This window comes from Gopherus flavomarginatus, chromosome 3 (genome assembly GCF_025201925.1).
Source record: "Gopherus flavomarginatus isolate rGopFla2 chromosome 3, rGopFla2.mat.asm, whole genome shotgun sequence".
NCBI classification, from domain to species: Eukaryota; Metazoa; Chordata; order Testudines; family Testudinidae; genus Gopherus; species Gopherus flavomarginatus.
The window spans coordinates 94,906,754-94,927,374 of NC_066619.1; the positions used below are offsets into that span (position 1 = coordinate 94,906,754).

Below are 20,621 nucleotides of genomic sequence, written 5' to 3' on the forward strand. Positions count from 1 at the left end.
TGCTAACTGGAGTATAATTTTACCTTTGTCGCTACAGAAAGCAGATTTGACCTAAAATGCACAGGAAGAAGATCCTGTTAGGAAAAAAGGGCTATTTTGACAGTCACTCTTTACAGGCTAGTACCTTATTTTAAGTAATGTGTGTGTTTAGATGGCAATGTGGGCTAAAACAAGAAAAGCTAACTTTTCTTTTTATAATTGTAAAGACATTCAGGATTTATCTGTCCTTCTGAACACTATGTTTGCCCATCCCCTCCCCAGACTGAGCCTGTTTGTTAAGCAGATTCTGGTGTTTCAAAGGAGTAGGAACTTGGAAGAAAGAAATAACAGTAGAAATATCGAGGTAATACCATGTGGAGCAAATTCTGCTCTTACACCAGTGTAAAGCCAAGGTAACTCCATTGACTTTAGTTTAAGGTATGTTAGGTCTGGAAAATCTGCCCCCTAAATCCAGCTAGTCAGTGTGCTGACAGTAGACAAAGGAGATATATATGCACCCACTGGTGGGAATCGCATTTTCTGCATACCTACATGCATTTCTTACGCTTCAGCTTCTTCTCCCTTCTTTGCATAGAGAAAAATAATGCCATTGCTGTATTCTTCTCAATAAGGCAGAAGTATGGGGGCTGAGGGGTGTCTCTTTCTGACAAACTATTTTTGTGGTGATTTGTTTTCTGGAGTCTGCAAACAATTTTTTCCCTTTGGATCTCCATCCTTCTATACTATTCGAGGTTTTTGTTTTTTCATACTGTGACTGCCAGCAAGGTATCTGAATGTCTTCAGATTCACTTTTATCAGTTGATGTCTACATAAAATGCCCTAAGTGAAAGTAGCAAAGCAAACTTATATAGATGAACTATTGGGGCAATTCTCTAAGAATCTTGCATATATTTATTTAGGCTTGGAAGGATGAGTTTTTTATTCGTAAATGTCATTAAACATCGATTTCACCCTACACACAAAAACTGACGAAAAAGTATTTCCACTGATGATAACTGCAATTTACAGATAGGCAAAGTAAGAAAGCTCCTTGAGAACTTCTTAAGAGTTTGATAAGTAGATCTACTTAGATAAGGATATCTACTTTGTATATTTCAACATATGTTGACAATTTGTGTTTTAACAGCTATAAAGCTTTAAGTTTTTGAATCTCAACATCTACTGTCATTAAATCGTTATTCTCTGACCCCCTTGCTCCCATAATTTCCTGAAACTGGGAACATTTAAATGAATAAAAATAGGAAAAAAGTGCTTAAAACCCATAATTTTGTGCAACTGTGAATACTTAAATTGGTAAAGAATGATTACAAATACACTGATGTTATCTGTCAATATTACAAAAAAAAATTGAATTCTGCCAAGCCTACATATATTTATTAGGTATGTTAAAATATTTGAGGGAGGGTAAGGAATGGCTGCAACCAAAGTAAAGTGTTGGTGTTGCTAGCTTCATTCTGTCAGACCTATTTGTGAGTAGGATAACAAATTGTGTCAGTGCTGATGGTTTTTGCTTAAACAGACCAGCTGATTAACACCGATTTTGTATAATTTATACAAAGCTTAGGATATTAATATTTTTCTTAAAACTATGAACCTAAGCAATGATCCTAAAAGAGGGTATTCCACATTGGTTATTCAGTTATGCCACAGACAAACAGAGGATGCCTTGAGGGGCGATGACAATTGTATGGAACTGAAGTATTTTTTCTTCATATCTCTGGCTGAGAACTTCGGTGGGTGAAGTGGGACTAGGAGAAGGACTTGGAAACAATGTTCATCCTTCACAGCCAGTGATATGGACTGTTTATAAAGTAAAGAGGTGCATCTCAGCTGATCTCAGACACCAATATGCTTACAGAGCAGATGCCCCATTTACTATTTCATAAAGTAATGCCTCATCTTAGCTAATCTCCTGGTTATTCTAGCTCCACTCTATCTGCATCTTCACAATACAAATGGAAAGCGGTGTACATGCAAATATATGAGAGGGCAAAACACTGACACTCATGTACTTAATACTGAAGACATACTCTGTCTACATCACAGATGTGCTTGGAGTATTTGATAAAGTCAACTACAGTCCTAAACAAAAGACTACATCATGAACTTCTCCGTCTGTTTCCCTATCGCTTGTACAGTACAAACTATCTACAGAACTTGAAAAAATCTTGAGCTCCTATCAGAAGCAACTCCACTGAAAGTGAGTTGTCCAGTTCCGCACTTATTCAACAGATCAGAGCAGTTCAAAAGGAGCTATTCCAGACAAGTGCAGAATTATAGCCAGAAAAAAAATCCCAAACCCTATTTCCCCAAGAGCACAAAATGGATTATTTGTAACCAGTCTGGCCTCTTGGGTAAATAGGCGTCATTTCCTAATTATAAATAGTGAGGCTGAAAAGAAGCACTTCTGCACCATCCACTTCATCAGTGTACAACCTTGGGAGCAAGCCTAAAGGACTCTTGTCCTGCTCCTACGTAAGGATGGAATACTTAATTATGTTTTTAATTGATTTAACCATATTTTCAGTTGATTAGGTAATACAAGAACAGAGGTATCCAAAGGATATGGCTAAGAAGCACAATGTCAACTTGCTGGGTAACTGTGGGTCAAACTTAAGTAACAAATGAAATCACAGTTATAAATCAAAGCACAAACATGGTCATATTTATTAGTACTCATCTCTTTCTTTACAGATGAGCAAAATGGCTTGATGGCAGAGTTCACTAGCATGAAGAGGCTGAAGATGATCAGGGTAAAGCACAAAATTTTACTGCTAATTTTCCTTTATGTTTTGAGCTGGGCAGAACACATTGCATCAGATATTTATGGTCTGTCAGGACACGATTTTTCAGATTAGAGACTTATGCATGCATTGACATCACCAGAAGATGCTCTTATCTGAGCACAGACTTACGCTAAGAAAATATTGGAATAGGTCCATTCACAGATACAAATGACACAAGAGTGTCAACAGAAATACTAGGAAACACTGTGTTTATACCACTGTATAAGCCAAGTACAGTGATGCTGTGTGATATCTGTGGGGAGAATTAGGTGTGTTAAAATCAAATGCTGCTCTTGCCATGACTGTAGGCCAAGTACTCTGAAATCTGAATTTTATTTTTTTATTTTTAAGATATTGCATCCTCATTCTGGAGGGCTGTGGGCCCTTTCTGTTTTACAAACGTATTCTTAAAGAGACACAGCTGACATTTTTTGGAGGGGAATGGAGGGGAGGAAAGGGTACTTTTGAGATCTGTCGTCCTTAACATTGTCCAGTTTTTATATTTTGGTACATGTTACTATACTTAGCATGCTCTTACTCTACGTGGAGAAACCTAATCAAGCATTTCAAATTCTGCAAAATTAAATTGCCAGGAAAATTAGCAGGTGCACTCTTTGTTTATGCAGAACAAGCAAATAAAGTTCTGAGCCATTATTTCTTCTCTCTCATATTAAGCATACTCATATCATGAGAATTACAGATAGTCATCTAGAAGGTCATCTTGACCGTCCTTCAAGGAATTGAGGGGTCAGAATTATTTTATTAAGTAAATAATATTGCTTAACTCTCAGCCATACCCTCTCTGACTAACAAAGAAATGTTTCATAGCATCCAAAGTGAATTTTAAAAAGGCTTATACTAAATGGTCAGAATGCAGATAGAAAATAACACTATTTCCAGGCTATCTATTTGCACAAAATGAGCATAAACAAAATGATCTCTCTCTGGCTCTGTCCACTTGCCCTGTCAACTATGTATAGCACTGAGCTGAGTTCAGAATTGGAAGGTTCAAGATAACTGTTCAGAGGGCAAAGTGGCTGCAGGTATCAAGAAGGAATATTCACTTTTTGTGCCTCCAGGTGAAACACTGCACAATTAGCAAGCACTTCATGATGGTGTTTTCAGTCTCTCCCTGAAGCACTGCTAAACCCACCAGATTTGACACACTAATGGTCTAGTAGTTCACTATGACAAATCCTATGTTACTACAAGAGACAAAGTGGGTAAGGTAATATCTTTTATTGGACCAATTTCTGTTGGCATAAGATAGCCCTTCTCTCACCTTCCCAATCTATAGAATTTAAGAGACATACATTTTATTGCTAATTGATAGTAGGTTGGTTAATTTTTGCCTATTAAATATTTATTAATAAATCAAGTTTATAACCCAGTGAAATTTTCTAATCTTGTCCCCCTTCCAGTCTATGGAATTATTCATGTTGATTAGTAAACTGACACTTAAAGAGCTAATTCAGTATTTGTATGGCATAAACCATATGATTTCTTATGCCAGACTTTTGGAAATGTATACTCATTTAATGTTAGCAATTTCGTAGTTTATAAAATTTCAAGAAAGCTCGTATACATAAGACCAATGCAGAGTTTAGCTTAACAGAGAAGGTTCAGGGGTGACTTATAGGTATAAGTACCTATATGGGGAACAAACATTTAATAGTGGGCTTTTCAATCTCGCAGAGAAAGGTATAACATGATCCAATGATTAGAAGCCCAAGCTAGACAAAGTCAGACTGCAAATAAGATGTGTACTTTTAATCATGAGAGTAATTAACCACTGGAACAATTTACCATGGGTTGTGGTGGATTCTCCATCACTGATAGCTTTTAAATCAAGACTAAACGTTTTTCTAAATTGCGCTCCATTTCAAAAGGAATTATTTTGTAGAAGTTCTATAGCCTGTGCTATGCAGGAGATCAGACAAGATCATCATCATTGTTTCTTCTGGTCTTACCCACCAACAGTTACATTAGGGGGATAGAGGGGAGAGATTTTAGTTGTAGCTCAGTTCTCTACTTGCCTTCTTTCTTCTCCTCCTCTTTTTCTTTTCTTTGGCAGCTTGTGCTTGCTTGTGCTCCCAAACCAGATTAGTCAGGTTGGCCACATACTCATCGGTCTGCTGCAGCAGGTATGCCAGACGTCTGTCCTTCTTCTGGTCAATCAGCTTACGGTAGCCTTCTTCATCTTCAGCCTACCAACACAGAGAAAAACAACATTCATGGTCTAGACGCTTACAGAGAAGAAAAACCACCACTAGCACTAGAACTATAGAAGTGTATTTGAAATGTCTTCAACTCTCATTTTTGAGGTGCAGGATAACCTGAGGACCTTCAACAAAAGAAATGGGTCAGGAAGGGAAGAACTGTATACTTTCTGACACACTGAATGGGTAAGGCCCTAGGAAACTCATAGCCTTACAGAAGACTGCAAAGGGGAAGATTTTCAAAGGCTCAAAGTGTAGTTAGGTACACAACTCCTATTGAAAGGTAATGAGAGCAGGATGTCTAATTCTGTTTTGTGCTGTGGAAATCTCACCCAATATAAATAATAATCTTTGAGTATTATGAATTAGGAGGGGGATTTCCTGCTAGCATGTTTTCAGATATGACCATTTTCCTAACCTAGACATGGTCTTTGAGGGGAGAAGAGACTTTTTAAAAGATTTAGTTTTTAAAAGATAAACTTCTTGGTATATAGGATAAAAGATAAATAAATTTGCCACTGAATTGGGCTACATTTCAAGAGAGGAATGAAATAACTACATGGCACAGGCCTGATCCCCAGCAACCCAGCTATGCTGACAAAAACCCCAGTGTGGAAACAGCTAGGTTGACAGAAGAGGGCCTCTCTTGGCATAGCTAACGTCATTTGGGGAGGCAGTCTTCTTGCCCCAGCAGAACTCCTTCAATCTCTGCTAAGCAGCTTTTCCGGTATAGCTATGCCAGCACAGGCTCTGTAGTGCACACACAGGCCAAGTGTGCTCAACATGCAGCTGTGTCCTCACAAGAATTCAACTGTGAATTTGGTAAGCACTGGGGTAGTAATACCTGAAGTGCCCCTGACAGCAAATCTGACTGAAGATGACCCTCAAGTGATTTGTCTTTGAAAACAATGATGACAACTCACAGTCCACAGGTAGATGGCCTCAGGGGCGAGCAGCGGATATTAGTGTTCTGGGCATGTTTGAGGGTACATCAGGATGGCCGCTGCCCCTCGCTTTTATTAGCGATGACTTTGGATCTACATGCTTCTAACATACAAGCCCTGGACTGACATCAGCTCATTCACCTCAGGATGTAAAAATGTTTTAAAAACGGCAAGGGTACCTTTTTTCATCTACATGTTTTATTTCTGATAATTAACATGGTAACAGTTTGAGCAGCTAGTCTAAAGGATCTCTATAATGTAGATTGGTATATAACAGGGGTGGCCAACCTGTGGCTCCAGAGCCGCATGCGGTTCTTCATATGTTAATATGCAGCTCCTGCACAGGCACTCACTCCGGGGCTGGAGCTATAGATACTAACTTTCTGATGTGCTGGAGGGGGTGCTCACTGCTCAACCCCTGCTCTGCCCCAGGCCCTGCCCCCACTCCACCCCTTCCCCGAGCCTGCCATGCCCTCACTGTTTCCCTCCTCCCCACCAGAGCCTTCTGCGCACCGCATAACAGCTAATCGTGGCAGGCAGAAGGAGTGGGGAGGGAGCAGGAGGCACTGACTGGTGGGGCTGCCAGCGGGCAGGAGCCACTGCAGGTTGGAGTGTGGGGAGCTGCTTGGGAGCTGCTTGGGAGCTGCTGACATATTGCTGTCTCTCTTTGGCAATGTACATTTGTAAATTCCAGCTCCTTCTCAGGCTCAGGTTGGCTGCCCCTGGTATATAACCTTGAGAAAGGCCTCAGGGACAAAAGATTTGTTCTTTTCCTCTGCAAATCCTTCATATGTACTTTGCATGTACTTGTATTTTTCATTTAATGATTTAAAACCAATCTAGTCAGCCCTTATAGTTGGTAGTTACAGATTTTGGACAAACATTGAGGCTTTGTCCCATATCTGCACCCAAATTAGACATTTACTTGCTCTTTCACTAGTGTTGTGCCTTACGAAAAGTGTGTCACTCAAATGCTTGTAAATGGAGAATAACTAGTTTCCCAGTGATTAGATTTACTGTTGGTAGACGTCAATGAATCCTACTGTTAAATAGAGTTAGAACACAGTTATCAGATTTCTACCAATATTAAAAAGAAAATATTAGCCTACTCTAAGGTGAGAACCATGACCAGCTAACACACTTGTAAACACAACCTGCCTTGTCTATGTTAGGTGCAAAGTCCTATATAAAACTATCTTCGTTAAAATGTGTTAATTAAGATGTTATAAAAACACAAGCTATTTTCCTAATCTAGACATGCCTCCCAATCAGTTTGACAGCACTCTGAAGAGACATGGTCACATGGGAAGCCGTCCCATCACTCCTTCCCCTCAAAAGAAACTATGAGTAGTATTATTGTGAAGTGATGGGGAGGAGGGAAAGAAGAAAAAAGATACCCTTGCTGCTAGCTTTCTTTGGACCATAACTCTGGGGATTAACGGTCAACTGGAATTAGTCACGAATTCCCAGAAAATGCTGTATTTATCATCATTGCTTAAATACGTATATTTTAAAAAGCCAGAGTGGGCTAGAAGAAACAATGTGAAGAGAGGAGAGATAGTTACTGCTACTCACTGAAATAACCTTTTTCCTTTAACTTTTCTACAAAAATAATTTACACAGCAAATGTATTCTTTGGCACATAAATCATAATCAAACTAAGCTCCTGATGAATATTGCAAAAAATAGAGGCATAAGTAGTTGTTGGAACTATAATGGAAAGGTTAGAAAAAAACATATGGTCTTCATGTGGTGAATATACTAATGGCCTTTGCAATATACCTGCACTGTTGTAAAAAATTTTTGAAATATGAAATTAGAAAGATTAGGTGATTTAATGGAGGATACAAAACAGCAGTTATACTGTCATGAGCAGATTACCAGTAATGAGGCTAGACAAATATACACAAGAGTAAATATGGCTCAAACAAAAGTAAATATGGCTCAAAGTGAACAAAGTCTAACAAATAATGTCACTACCACCACTATAAAGCACATACAACTAATCTCACAGGTATGTTTAGATTCATATTAGTTAAAATCTAATTGATCAGAGAGCCCTTACCATGCAAAGGAAGTATACGAGGCCTTGAGAGTATACATAAGGTGTTAAATAGATACTGAATTTATCTAATATACACTTAGCAAACAGGCTGTTTGGCAGTCAAATCTGAAGACTGCAACATTCAGTATTTGCAGCAAAGTTTGATCAGCAATGCCCAGTTACAAAGTAACTTACACAGTGGCCTTCCTAATGCTCAGGAGCCCATTAATTTGTTTTTCCTAACTCTTTCCAACAGTATAAAAATATGCTACATCTTAATACAACACATTACTATCTCCCCACTCTCATATCATAAAAAATTGTTACTATACAGCATGCCAGCGTTGGCATTTTACCAAAAGACCCCTTACCATCAGTCTTCTCATTCTTTCTTTCTCAATTCGCTCAGTTTCCTTCTTCTGCTCACGCTCAGTATTGGCATGCCAAGTTGCCACAGCTTTAGAAAGTTTCTGAATTTTCCCAGCCACTGACCGGTGGTACTCTTTAAAATCTTTTGCATGCTGCAATATGCTGTTCAGATATTCCTAGAGAAAAAAAATAATAAATCAACTGAGACATTGTAGTATAATTGACAGAACACAGGATTTAAAACTACGAACACCCAAATTCTGGACTCTGCCCTTGCTTACTGTATGGCCTCTGGTAAGAAATATCTTTGTATTCTTGGATCCCTAAATATAAAATGGTGATAGCTGGCCAAGCAAAGCAAGGTTTAACACTTACCTCAATGGCATTTCTCTGTATCTGGAATACATTAATTTTGGAAAAGCAGAGATTAAAATACCTGGTGCTTCTGTCTACGTTTTCTCTCCTGTTCAATTTTCTGCTGTTTCTCAAGCTTTTCTGTCATGCGGGCTTCCCTCAGAGTCTGGCGCTTGCTGCGCTTGTAGGCTTTGGAGTTCAGGGCTGTCTCCAGTGTTGTGTCACGGCGCATGCAGGCCACCACCTCTTGTCTTAGCTACCAGCAAGAAGAGACAAACTTTAAAAAACCACCATTCTGCACACAAAAAAACAATTTTAGTCACCAATACAGCATAGGAAGGTAGAAAGTTAACTTTTCATGAGCTCTTCAATCCTGCTTCTCCTTTTCACATTCTATTGAGATACTGAAAATTTAGATCCTGTAATCCTCAGATGCAGCAAGAAAGTGAACATCATCCTAAAAAGCTCTTGATTCTTTGTAGGATCTTTCTCTTTCTGTAGAGAAGTATGGACTCCACTTATATAAGCAGTGCCACAAGTGGTGTGTCTGATATTAGGTGTCAAACATAAAAGACGTCACACTCCTTCCTCTCTCACAAGCTGGTGTTGAAAATGATTGTCCTGCTGGCATGGAAGAGGCCAACCAAGATGAAAATCCATTTTAACAAAGCATGGTAGAACAAGATGACCTGTGTTCTCCTTTAAATCTGATGTTGAGGTTGGTTGACCCCACACACATCAACGGGACATTCATTTTCAACATCAGATAGGGGGATGGCAGAAGCAGCAGGGAATTACTAAGGCTGAGAGAGACATGGCCACACAGTTCTAAATGCACAGAATGAATAGCATGCTGCTCCTGAGAACTGGCCTCAGACAAGGCTCTACCATAAAGGAATCACAGGGCAGTGGGGAGAAGGATACACATAGCACGGTACACACACTGCTAACCTGTGCTAGTCCCAAAGATTTCTTCCAGAAATCAATTTTGGCTGGCCAATAGGGGCTGGGTCAAGAGCAGCCAACTGACACCCCTGCTGCTCTCAGGCCAGCTGGGAGAGCCAAATGGCAAGGGTCTAGGGAGTCTGGCACAGCAAAGCCCCTTTGCAAAATTCTTATGCTGTGTCTGTACCCAAGATCTGACCAAACTTATATCTTCGACATGCTCTTGTTGGGCCTAGCCGCACAGCCTGCACATTACCCACAGGCCTTTTGAAAAGAGGGGTCACTGTGAGGAACACACAACAATCACACACATGTATTACTGAGAACACGCAACTGGTTCTTAGAAAAATTTGACCCACTAGGTTTTGAGACTATCAGAAAAGAGACATCTATTACAATTTGTATTTGAACAAGGGGTTGTGAACTCTCAGCCTATCCTGTCCTCCTTTTTGATCTGTTTGTGCCATCCCCATGATCTCCCTGAAAGACTACTGCAGGGGTAGGCAACCTATGGCACACGTGCCGAAGGCGGCACACGAGCTGATTTTCAGTGGCACTCACAGTACCCGGGTCCTAGCGGCTCTGCATTTTAATTTAATTTTAAATGAAGCTTCTTAAAGCATTTTAAAACCCTTTTTAGTTTACATACAACAATAGTTTAGTTATATATTAAAGACTTATAGAAAGAGACCTTCTAAAAAGGACAAAATGTATTACTGGCACACAAAACCTTAAATTAGAGTGAATACATGAAGATTTGGCACACGACTTCTGAAAGGTTGCCGACCCCTGGACTAGAGCATAAATCTAGGATTTTAAGGACTACACTGCAGGATTAAACAGGAGGTGGGGGCAGGCGGGGGAGAGAACACATGCATCTTCAGTAACAAAGGAAACAAAAAGATACTGATCATGTACATTTGATATTCTAAGAATAGTGTTTTTCAGTTATTTGCTCAAATATTGACATTCCTCTTTAAACTCAGTACTTTCATAAATGTCTATTGCCAATATATTCTGTGCTGAAGAAAGATAACTTTCGACTGTGATCACTGGAAAAATTTCCCTTCAGCAAAAGACATTACCTGGCGCTGAAAATTCAGTAACCTAAGTGCCTTCAGCTCGACTGTAGCTTTGGTTCGCAGATCAGGAGGCAGAGAGCCAGGTAAATTCTCCAGTTCCTGGATTCTGTGAGCAATTCGAGCCTGAAGTCTAAGATGATAAAGAATGTGGGAAAGATATCAGGAAAGATCTGTCAGTAGTTACCAATATTATATGGTAACATAAGCAATAGATCTCAGACACCCAGTCAATTTCTAATACCCAACTATTCTGAATTAATATGCATTTCCAGGAATGGAGAGAAAAAAAATCAGACTTACATTTACTCTGCAGGAATACCCTTGATAACAAACAATGAAGACTCTCTTCTCTCCTCCCCTTCATTTTATCTATTAGTTGTATAGGAACAGCAACTCAGCAGATTTATTCTACTCATGCTTTCAAGCATTTTGTGTTTGCAGGCCAGTTTGTTAAGCACGAAGAAAAAAATGTTATAAAACAATTGGGTATTATTTTAGGTTTCTTTAAAGTGTGACTGCAGTCAGAATAGTGATTGTGTAAGAATGGAACATTCTTATTTAGCAGAACTGTTTCTTGTTGGTGATCAAAATCCTATGTGCTTATTCTACTGACAAAGTTTAAGTTTTCACTTTCTTTATTCTTTAAACAAACTGTTGGCATTGCAAAGCTATTACAGTGCAAGCTGGATTCTATTCCAGCTCACTCAGCCCCCACAGAATTAACTTCCAGTTGCAAACTCTTTTAAGACCAGCCATGGTGCACAAGCCAGAAAGAACACACCTTCACTTTCAAATTCCAAACTGAGTTTGTACTGCTGGTAGTTATACAATCTTTGTAAAGTGGCGTTTTGTTTTGTTTTATTTGTAATTCAGCATATTTGATCAGGCAGTGAATGATAGACAAACATGGACCCCAAAATGCTACTTTTAATAACACTGTGAATGTGTGGTTTAATATTCCTTTTGGCTTTCTGGCACTTTTACAAATACAGTGCTGTCTAACTTCAGTGTAATTTCAACCACAGAATTCTTTCAACTAGATAAAACATGGATTACAACCAACAACCAGTGAGAATTTCTGAATGAATTCTAAGTGGTCCAGTTGTTAAACATTTTGGGCCATGATCTGCATTGCAATGCAAGTGAATCAACAATAGGAGCCAGAGGAAAGAATTTCTGTCCCCATTTTTTACAATGCTGTGGAGATGAGAATTTATCTAGTCTACTCATGCTACATGTGACATACACACTTTTGGAGATTTATAAGGGAAGTCTGATTACATAAATTAAAAGGCTGATCCTACTCCCTCCTGAAAAGGATAACAGACTCGTAGCCAAACCTATACAATCACTCATCTTCTCTCCATCACAATATAACACAGGTAAGAAATTGATAATAGCATTAATAGAGTAGTTGGCAACCTGGTAAATGAATTTGCTAACAAAGCAAAATGTCATACCAACCAAACTAGAGAACTGCTCACACCTAAAAAGACAATTGTAACTTATGCTTTTTAAAGCCACATACACCACCCATTCCTACTCTACAACTTCACCCCTGCTCCAAAATAATACATAAGAACAGCCATCCTGGGACAGACAACGGTCCATCTAACCCAGTATCTTGTCTTCAGACAGTGGCCAATGCCATGTGCTTCAGAGGGAATGGACAGAACAGGCAATCAAGTGATCCATCCCCTGTCATCCACTCCCAGCTTCTGGCAAACAGATGAACTAGATAAAAATGGATTATAATCAATAAATCAGCAATATTTTCGGAATGAATTCTAAGTGGTCCGGTTGTTAAATATTTTGAACCACAAGCTGCATAATAGGTAGTGCAACCAGCCCCACGTATAATACTTTAAAAAGCATACTGTAAAAAGGCAAAAACACTACCTCCAATTCTGGTGCCACTAAAGTCAGTGCAAGTTTTACCAGAGACTTTAATGGGAGCAGGATTGGACATATTGACAGGTCAATTTTTTGCAGGCCCCAGTTTCCATGAAATTTAAGCAAAGCAAAGCAAAACAAAAGAAACAAAATACACATTTTTTTTGATAAAAGATTTTTAAGGAAAAAAGATTCTGCTGACGTGTATACAATCCAAAACATTGTAATATTTTGCTAATACCAAAAAAACAAAGTCAATCTCCTCCCCCCTCCCCTTTTTTGGGAGAGGTGTCACATAATAGTTGCTTGGGCAATCTTTCGTTGTAGCAGTACTATACAACACTATGTATATGTCTATGTTAAATAAAAATGGAAACAATGAAAAAAGTATTGACTAAGGTAGCAGATACAGTGGCGATATAAATTAATTCTCTGTTGAAGAATGCATTTACAGAATGAATAATCTATTAAGGGTAGTGTAGCAGTGTGGTCACCCACTCCTGCCTGAAAGAGCTTAAAATAGCCCTGGAGAGGGTTGAGGTAGGGGGAAAAGCTTGGCTGATTGGGAAGCAGCCACAGGTGGGGCCATGCTCCAAATAGACCCAGCTGGTCCTATAAAGGCCAGGGAGGATAGGAGCAGAAAGATACTCTCTCTCTTGCCTTTGGAGAGGGAGGGCCCAGTCTGCCTGGGGAACTGAGGAAGGTACTGAGGGTGGAGCAGTGCTGGGGAAGGGCCAGGGAGCTCCACCCTAGCAGAACTGCAGGCCAAAGTAAGGGCCCACTATGGGGTACTAGGGCGGCAGAGAGACAGCTCTGCCATAGATAGAGGCAGCGGGTCCAAACACAACCTTTCCTGTGATGAGTGGCTTATACTGCAGTCTGCCCCAGGGAGCGGGGGGCTAGTTGGTGACTGGCAGTAGCCTATGACTGAGGTGAGGTAGGGATAATGGGTGGGTGTTCCCTGGGAGGGGAAACCCAGAGACTGAGAGGTGTACTGCCAGGGGGCAGTACCCTGGCGTGCAAGGGGCACTGGGTCAGGAGGGACATGGGGGCCAGGGAAAGCAGGACACTGGCCTGCAGAGGGTGCTCCAATAGCTGGAGAGCTAATTCCCAGAAGACACCAGCAGGAGGCGCTGCAGGGGTGAGTCATCGTGCACAGTTATAGATACAGTTCTGCATTATCATGCTATAAAACTGCCATTCATAAATGTCACCAGAGAAGATTTTTTTTTTCTTAAAAAATCCTTTTAAGAGATCTTAACTAGTCTCTTTGCTCTACCTTGTGTTAAATTAGAGTGGAAGACAATCACTGAACCCTAACATTACATAGGGAAGTAATGAGAGATTTTGAGGGCCTTGAACACTGGACTGGTATTAAATTTACTGTAACAAAAGGTAAATTACCACAACCCAGAGTTCACTGACCATTAATCTTGCACTTTCATTTCTGTGGTATAGTGAACAAACCCTGGCAGTCTGTCCATTACAACAGGCGGGCAGATGTCTCAGTTTGGAAGGCCTGAAAACGAGTAATCTGTTAGACTACTGGGATATACAAGAGCAATGATGACACCAAAATACCTGCTTCTATATGAAATGGACTAGAATCACACAAATGCTGACTGAGGGCATGTGAAATTAAAGTGGCCCTGGCAAAAGCACTCTGTGCAAAGCACTACTGCAGGTACATTCCTTAAAGAAATTACCAGTTAGAACAGTGATGGTGGAAAAGGTGGGTGCTGCAAAGGAAAATTAGGAATCATATTGCACATGGATATATTTGGGTCAACCTCAGAAAGGGCTGGACTACATTAGAATTTACCAGATACAGAAATGATCATAATCAGGTGAGTTTAATGTTGAGGGGTTTTTTTTGTGATTATATCTGTATTTTAATACGTAGTGTGATAAACAGATACAAAATTTGAAACTTCCTGAAACAACAAAAAGGCTGGATTACTGCATAACTGCAGGAGACTCATTCTGTGTCCTCAAGAGTACAGAAAATTGAAGCAGAATTAGGTCAGTCAGGTTTTTCATACAGATTGAACAGTAAATCAAGAGGAGTTACTGTTCTGGCAAGAACACGTTCCATTAACAGCAACAGATATTTGTTCAGGTCCAGAGGAGAAGTTTATGATTCCTACAGGAGAGTTATTTGTTCAGAAAATAACACTGGGAGATTTTGTTCTTTCAAGTAACTATAAGACACTACAAAAATCCACATTCTGTACAACTCTAGCTCTAACTGGACTTAGTGATTGCGAGGGAATTTCAATGCTGTTACAGCTGAAAAACAGCTTGAAAAAAGTCTAGTGGCTTCCCTACCTCCTGCCTTTACAAAGGAGGATTAGATTGACTATTGCACATCCACACAGACTAGCAGCTGATAGATGCATAAAGAGACGTAGGGCTCATCTACACTTATAACGCTGCAACACTGCTGCTGCAGCACTGTAGCACTTCAGTGAAGATGCTGCCTACGTTGATGGGTAGATAATCCACCTCCCCAAGAGCTGATAGTTAGGTCAATGGCAGAATTCGCCCATTGACCTAGCGCTGTCTAATCCAGGGTTTAGATCAGTTTAACTGCATTGCCAAGGAGTGTGGATTTTTCACACCTCAGAATGGCATAATTATATTGACCTAATTTCCTAGTGTAGACCGGGTCTACAGTTCTGAGATGTTCACAGATGCCTGGTGCTTATCCTCATACTGATGAATCCAGATCATAGCTATGATTTTTCTCAATCTTCTAGTCCCAAAATAGCTGGAATGTTTCTGCTGATGCATCAGGTATGAAACAGTTAAAGTACTCACTCTCTTTGGAGTCAATATGACTTCCGCTATGTGTGCAATGACACCTCCCCAAGCTAGTGTTTTGACTTACTCAGTAAGGCATCTGAACAGTGTTTGCAGCCATAAGGGCTAAGGGCTTGATCCAATGGTCACTGAAGTCAATGGAAAAACTCCTACTGAGTTTGCTGCTACTGGATCAGGCCCCAGATGCTTAACTTTTAGTTTAAACCACAAGTTTAAAACTATAGGGACAACAGAGAACTGATACCACAGAGTATTGATATGCATCAGCTTAGACAGACCCCTGGACGCATCTTCAATTTACTGAAAGGTAAATACTAATCTGCTAAATCTTTGAGTATTTTGGACTACTGCCCTGCCTTCTGACAAGTGAGACCCAGAAATGGGGCCAGCCAGGGCACTTAGGTGGAAACACAATTTTTCAAAAAATGGTTTGAACAGTTATCAGTGGATGCCACCCAATGCACCTTCTCTGGAAGGGATATAGTAACCCATGTCCCAAGTAGGACATAAGAATACCATATTGGATCAGACAAGTGGTCCATCTAGTCCAGTACTCTATTTCCAAAAGTGGCCAGTATTAGATGCTTCAGAAAGAGTTTATTTATCTCTTGTATATTTAAAAAAAAACAAAACAATCCTATTTAATGTAACTGTGAATGTTTTCATTTCCACACCATCTTCTTTTTCTTGCATCCCACTAAGTTCTTGGCCTTACTGATATTTTGTGGCAATGAATTCCACAGGCTGGGGATTTCTTGGTGGCTTTTTGATTCTGTTTGTTTTTTGGGTGAGTGTTTATTTAAAAGAAAATACATAATTTATTTCCTTTTATTAGTTTTAAATCTGTTCTCTTTTAGCTGCATTGACTGTCCCTTGTTCTTGCATTACGTGACAGGGTGAACAAAAAACACTGGCTTACCTTCACTATATATCACTAATTATTTTGTATAACTGCAACTGGTTGGCAGGGTTTCTCTGACTTTCCCAGTGACCAGGTTGTTGGAACTGTAGTGAGACACCGATTCTTTCTGCCAGGCCTGGCTTGTTAGCTGCACCCTACATATAAAGGAGGTGGGAGTGGCTCTTTGGACATTTGCTGATAACTTTCTTTAATGCTCTCTGGGCCTGATCCTATTTTTATATATTCTGTATATTTAGGCTGAACAGACTGAACTTATTCCAGGTAAAGTGTGCTGTTATATAAATTAATGGTTTTATAAAATTTTCTTCATTTTCTATCCATTCTTTAAATATTCTAATGCCATCTGCTTAACGTGGTGAAGTTTAATAAACTTTCACTGAGCTGTTCACAATGATACCCAGGTCCTTTCCCAATCTCTAGGAGTAGTGAAGGGGTGGGGGGAAGAGAGAGAGAGTGGAAGTTTGCTGGTAATTATTTTTCCATGTACAGCAATATTAACTTTTTAAAGAATTTTATGACCACCAGTTTTCACCTAAAGCAAATGCATCAGACTTTTCTGGACCATGCTCATCCTCTAATCCCTCAAACTAATAAAAATATGTTGGACTATTCATCTTTTCAGGGGAAAATGCTAAAGGCTATTAAGTCATTCATTCATAAGAGGGTCAAGAAGAAAACAGCCTTTTTCAAGTGCTTGGAGTACTTACTAACCCTATTTAAAGGATACATTTAATTAATCTCTGCAGTTCAGCATTTTATCTTCATCTCTACAGAATATAGATATTGCATTACAAACTGAAGATAGAGATCTCCTTACAAAGTAGGTGATACTTACCTCTCCCTCACCAATTGGGGGTAATGGCAGAAATTGTGCCAGAGCACTGCAGGCTGTATGAAATGGATGCCAGGCAGCAAGCAAGAAAGCTTTATAAAAGGGAGACCCTTTTCAAATAATAACATGAATCAATTTGACATAGTTTGCAGTGATCATAAATTAAAGATGCTGGAAAGTGCCATTTTTTTAATTAATGCTGGTGGGGAGGAGAGCCATTCCACCTAGTGGAATAATGTTAAATTACACTACACATTATTAGTTTTAGACATTCATTAAGATTAAAGCAGCACTTTATTTCCAAGAAAGTATTAAAATGGAGTTTTATAAAAGAATGTCAAGAATTTACAACTTTGGCCATATTTCAAGTAGCACAGCAAATTTAACAGCTCAAAACATAGCAGTAATTTAAACTTTTTATAGCAATGGGTATTTTAAATATCCAAGTTTCTTTTCATCTACCATTAGTCACATAGGGATTAACAACAATTATACCCCTAATTTCATCTCACAGCAACATATGCTGCAAGAGCTGGTAGGCACCACCAAGTGAATTCAGTGGCAACATAAACTCCAAATTTTCTTGCTTTTTTGTGATTTAAGCCAAAGCTTTTTAATGTCAAAATGTGGTCCTCTATTAAAAGTAGAAAGTCTCCCCTTGACATGTCATCGGTTTCAAGGCTTCTTCAGTCTCAATATGCTAATGAATCTATTACTGCTCCTCCATCTGTAGTGGTCCATTTAACAAATGGCTAACGGAAAAGAATGCCATGCTGCACCTCTACGTGCATTCTTTGAGGAACTGTCAAATCAACTGTGTAGCTTCCTACCTGAAAGGAAGTCCAAGACACAGGAATTCCAGTCACTGAGCAGATTAGATGCATTTCTTCAATGCAACAGCAAATATTAAAGAAATGTTTCATGTTTACATCATCCATAAAAAGATGACATTAACTTTTAGTTGCACAGTTAAGCACTCACAGCAAGAAAGATGTGCGCAGCTGTACATGTCCTATCCTGTGCAACTCTGGAGGTCTAAAAAAGCACTCCATCAACTTCTTACTGGGTGCACATAGACTCATAGACTCATAGACTCATAGGTCAGAAGGGACCAATCTGATCATCTAGTCTGACCTCCTGCACAAGGCAGGCCACAGAACCCCACCCATCCAATTTTATACAACCCCTATCCCAGGACCGAGTTATTGAAATCCTCAAAAATGGTTTGAAGACCTCAAGCTGCAGAGACACCACCAGCAAGCGACCCGTGCCCCACGCTGCAGGGGAAGGCGAAAAACCTCCAGGGCACCTGCCAATCCGCCCTGGAGGAAAATTCCTTCCCGACCCCAAATATGGCGATCAGCTAAACCCTGAGCATGTGGGCAAGAGTCACCAGCCAGCACCCAAGAAGGAGTTCTCCGCAGCAACTCAGTACCCATCGCATGCAACATCTCCCCGCAGACCATTGAGCAGACCTGTCTGGTGGTAATTCAAGATCAATTGCCCAAATTGACGATCCTATCATAACATCCCCTCCATATACTTATCAAGCTTTGTCTTAAAGCCAGGAAAGTCTTTTGCCCCTACTACTTCCCTCGGAAGGCTATTCCAGAACTTCACTCCCCTAATGGTCAGAAACCTTCGTCTAATTTCAAGTCTAAACTTCCTAATGTCCAGTTTATACCCATTCGTCCTCGTGGCTACATTAGTACTAAACTTAAATAATTCCTCTCCCTCCCTAACGTTAACCCCCTTGATATATTTATATAGGGCGAGCATATCCCCCCTCAGCCTTCTTTTGGCCAGGCTAAACAAGCCAAGCTCTTTGAGTCTCCTTTCATAAGGCAGTTTTTCCATTCCTCGGATCATCCTCGTAGCCCGTCTCTGAACCTGTTCCAGTTTGAATTCATCCTTCTTGAACATGGGACACCAGAACTGCACACAGTATTCCAGATGGGGTCTCACCAACGCCGTATACAACGGTACTAACACCTCCTTATCCTTGCAGGAAATACCCCGCCTGATGCATCCCAAAATCGCATTTGCTTTTTTAACAGCCGTATCACATTGGCGACTCATAGTCATCCTGCTATCAACCAGTACCCCAAGGTCCTTCTCTTCCTCCGTCGCTTCCAACTGATGCGCCCCCAACGTATATCCAAAATTCTTATTATTAATTCCTAAATGCATGACCTTGCACTTTTCACTATTGTATTTCATCCTATTTCTATTACTCCAGTTTACAAGGTGGTTCAGATCTTCTTGAATAGTATCCCTGTCCTTCTCAGTGTTAGCAATACCCCCCAGCTTCGTGTCATCCGCGAACTTTATTAGCACATTCCCGCTCTTTGTGCCAAGGTCAGTAATAAAAAGGTTAAATAAGATCGGTCCCAAGACCGATCCTTGAGGGACTCCACTGGTGACCTCCTTCCAGTCCGACAGTTCACCTTTCAATACGACCCTCTGGAGTCTCCCCTTTAACCAGTTCCTTATCCACCTTACAACTTTCATATTCACTCCCAGCTTTTCCAATTTAACTAACAGCTCCCCGTGCGGAACCGTGTCGAACGCCTTACTGAAATCTAGGTAAATTATATCTACCGCATTTCCTTTATCTAAGTAATCCGTCACCTTCTCAAAGAAGGAGATCAGATTGGTTTGGCACGATCTACCTTTAGTAAATCCGTGTTGCAGTTCGTCCCAATTACCATTGACCTCTATGTCCTTGACTACTTTCTCCCTTAAAATTTTTTCCAAGACCTTACATACTACAGACGTCAAGCTAACAGGCCTATAATTACCCGGATCACTCTTTTTCCCTTTCTTAAAAATAGGAACTACATTAGCAATCCTCCAGTCATACGGCACAACACCCGAGATTATCGATTGCTTAAAAATTCTCGCTAACGGGCTCGCAATTTCACGCGCCAGTTCCTTTAATATCCTCGGGTGGAGATTGTCCGGGCCCTCCGACTTCGACCCATCAAGCTGTTCAAGTACGGCCTCTACCTCAGTTGCAGTAATATCCACTTCCACATCCACATTCCCGTTTATCATCCCTCCATCATCGCAAGGTTCCTCACTAGTCTTATTAAAAACCGAGGCAAAGTACTTGTTTAGATGTTGGGCCATGCCTAGGTTATCCTTAACCTCCATTCCATCCTCAGTGTATAGCGGCCCCACTTCTTCTTTCTTTGTTTTCTTCTTATTTATGTGGCTGTAGAACCTTTTACTATTGGTTTTGATTCCCTTTGCAAGTTCCAGTTCAATGCGGCTTTTAGCCTTCCTCACTTTATCCCTACATGTTCTGACCTCAGCAAGGTAGCTTTCTTTACTGATCCTGCCTTCCTTCCACTCCCTGTAAGCTTTCTGCTTTTGTCTAATCCCCTCTCTGAGTTGCTTGCTCAT

General features: G+C 40.2%; 1 protein-coding gene across 3 annotated transcripts in view; it reads right to left on the reverse strand.

Annotated features, from left to right (window-relative positions):
• Positions 1–20,621, reverse strand: part of SMARCA2 (SWI/SNF related, matrix associated, actin dependent regulator of chromatin, subfamily a, member 2) — a 195,619-nt gene that overhangs the window by 125,754 nt on the left and 49,244 nt on the right. For all 3 annotated transcript variants that reach the window (XM_050944258.1, XM_050944256.1, XM_050944257.1), the window contains exons 7-10: positions 10,747–10,873; positions 8,799–8,972; positions 8,365–8,538; positions 4,823–4,993 (exon numbers count right to left, since the gene is read on the reverse strand). In XM_050944258.1, the coding sequence (XP_050800215.1) occupies positions 4,823–4,993; positions 8,365–8,538; positions 8,799–8,972; positions 10,747–10,873 (646 nt within the window). The remainder of the gene's footprint in view (positions 1–4,822; positions 4,994–8,364; positions 8,539–8,798; positions 8,973–10,746; positions 10,874–20,621) is intronic.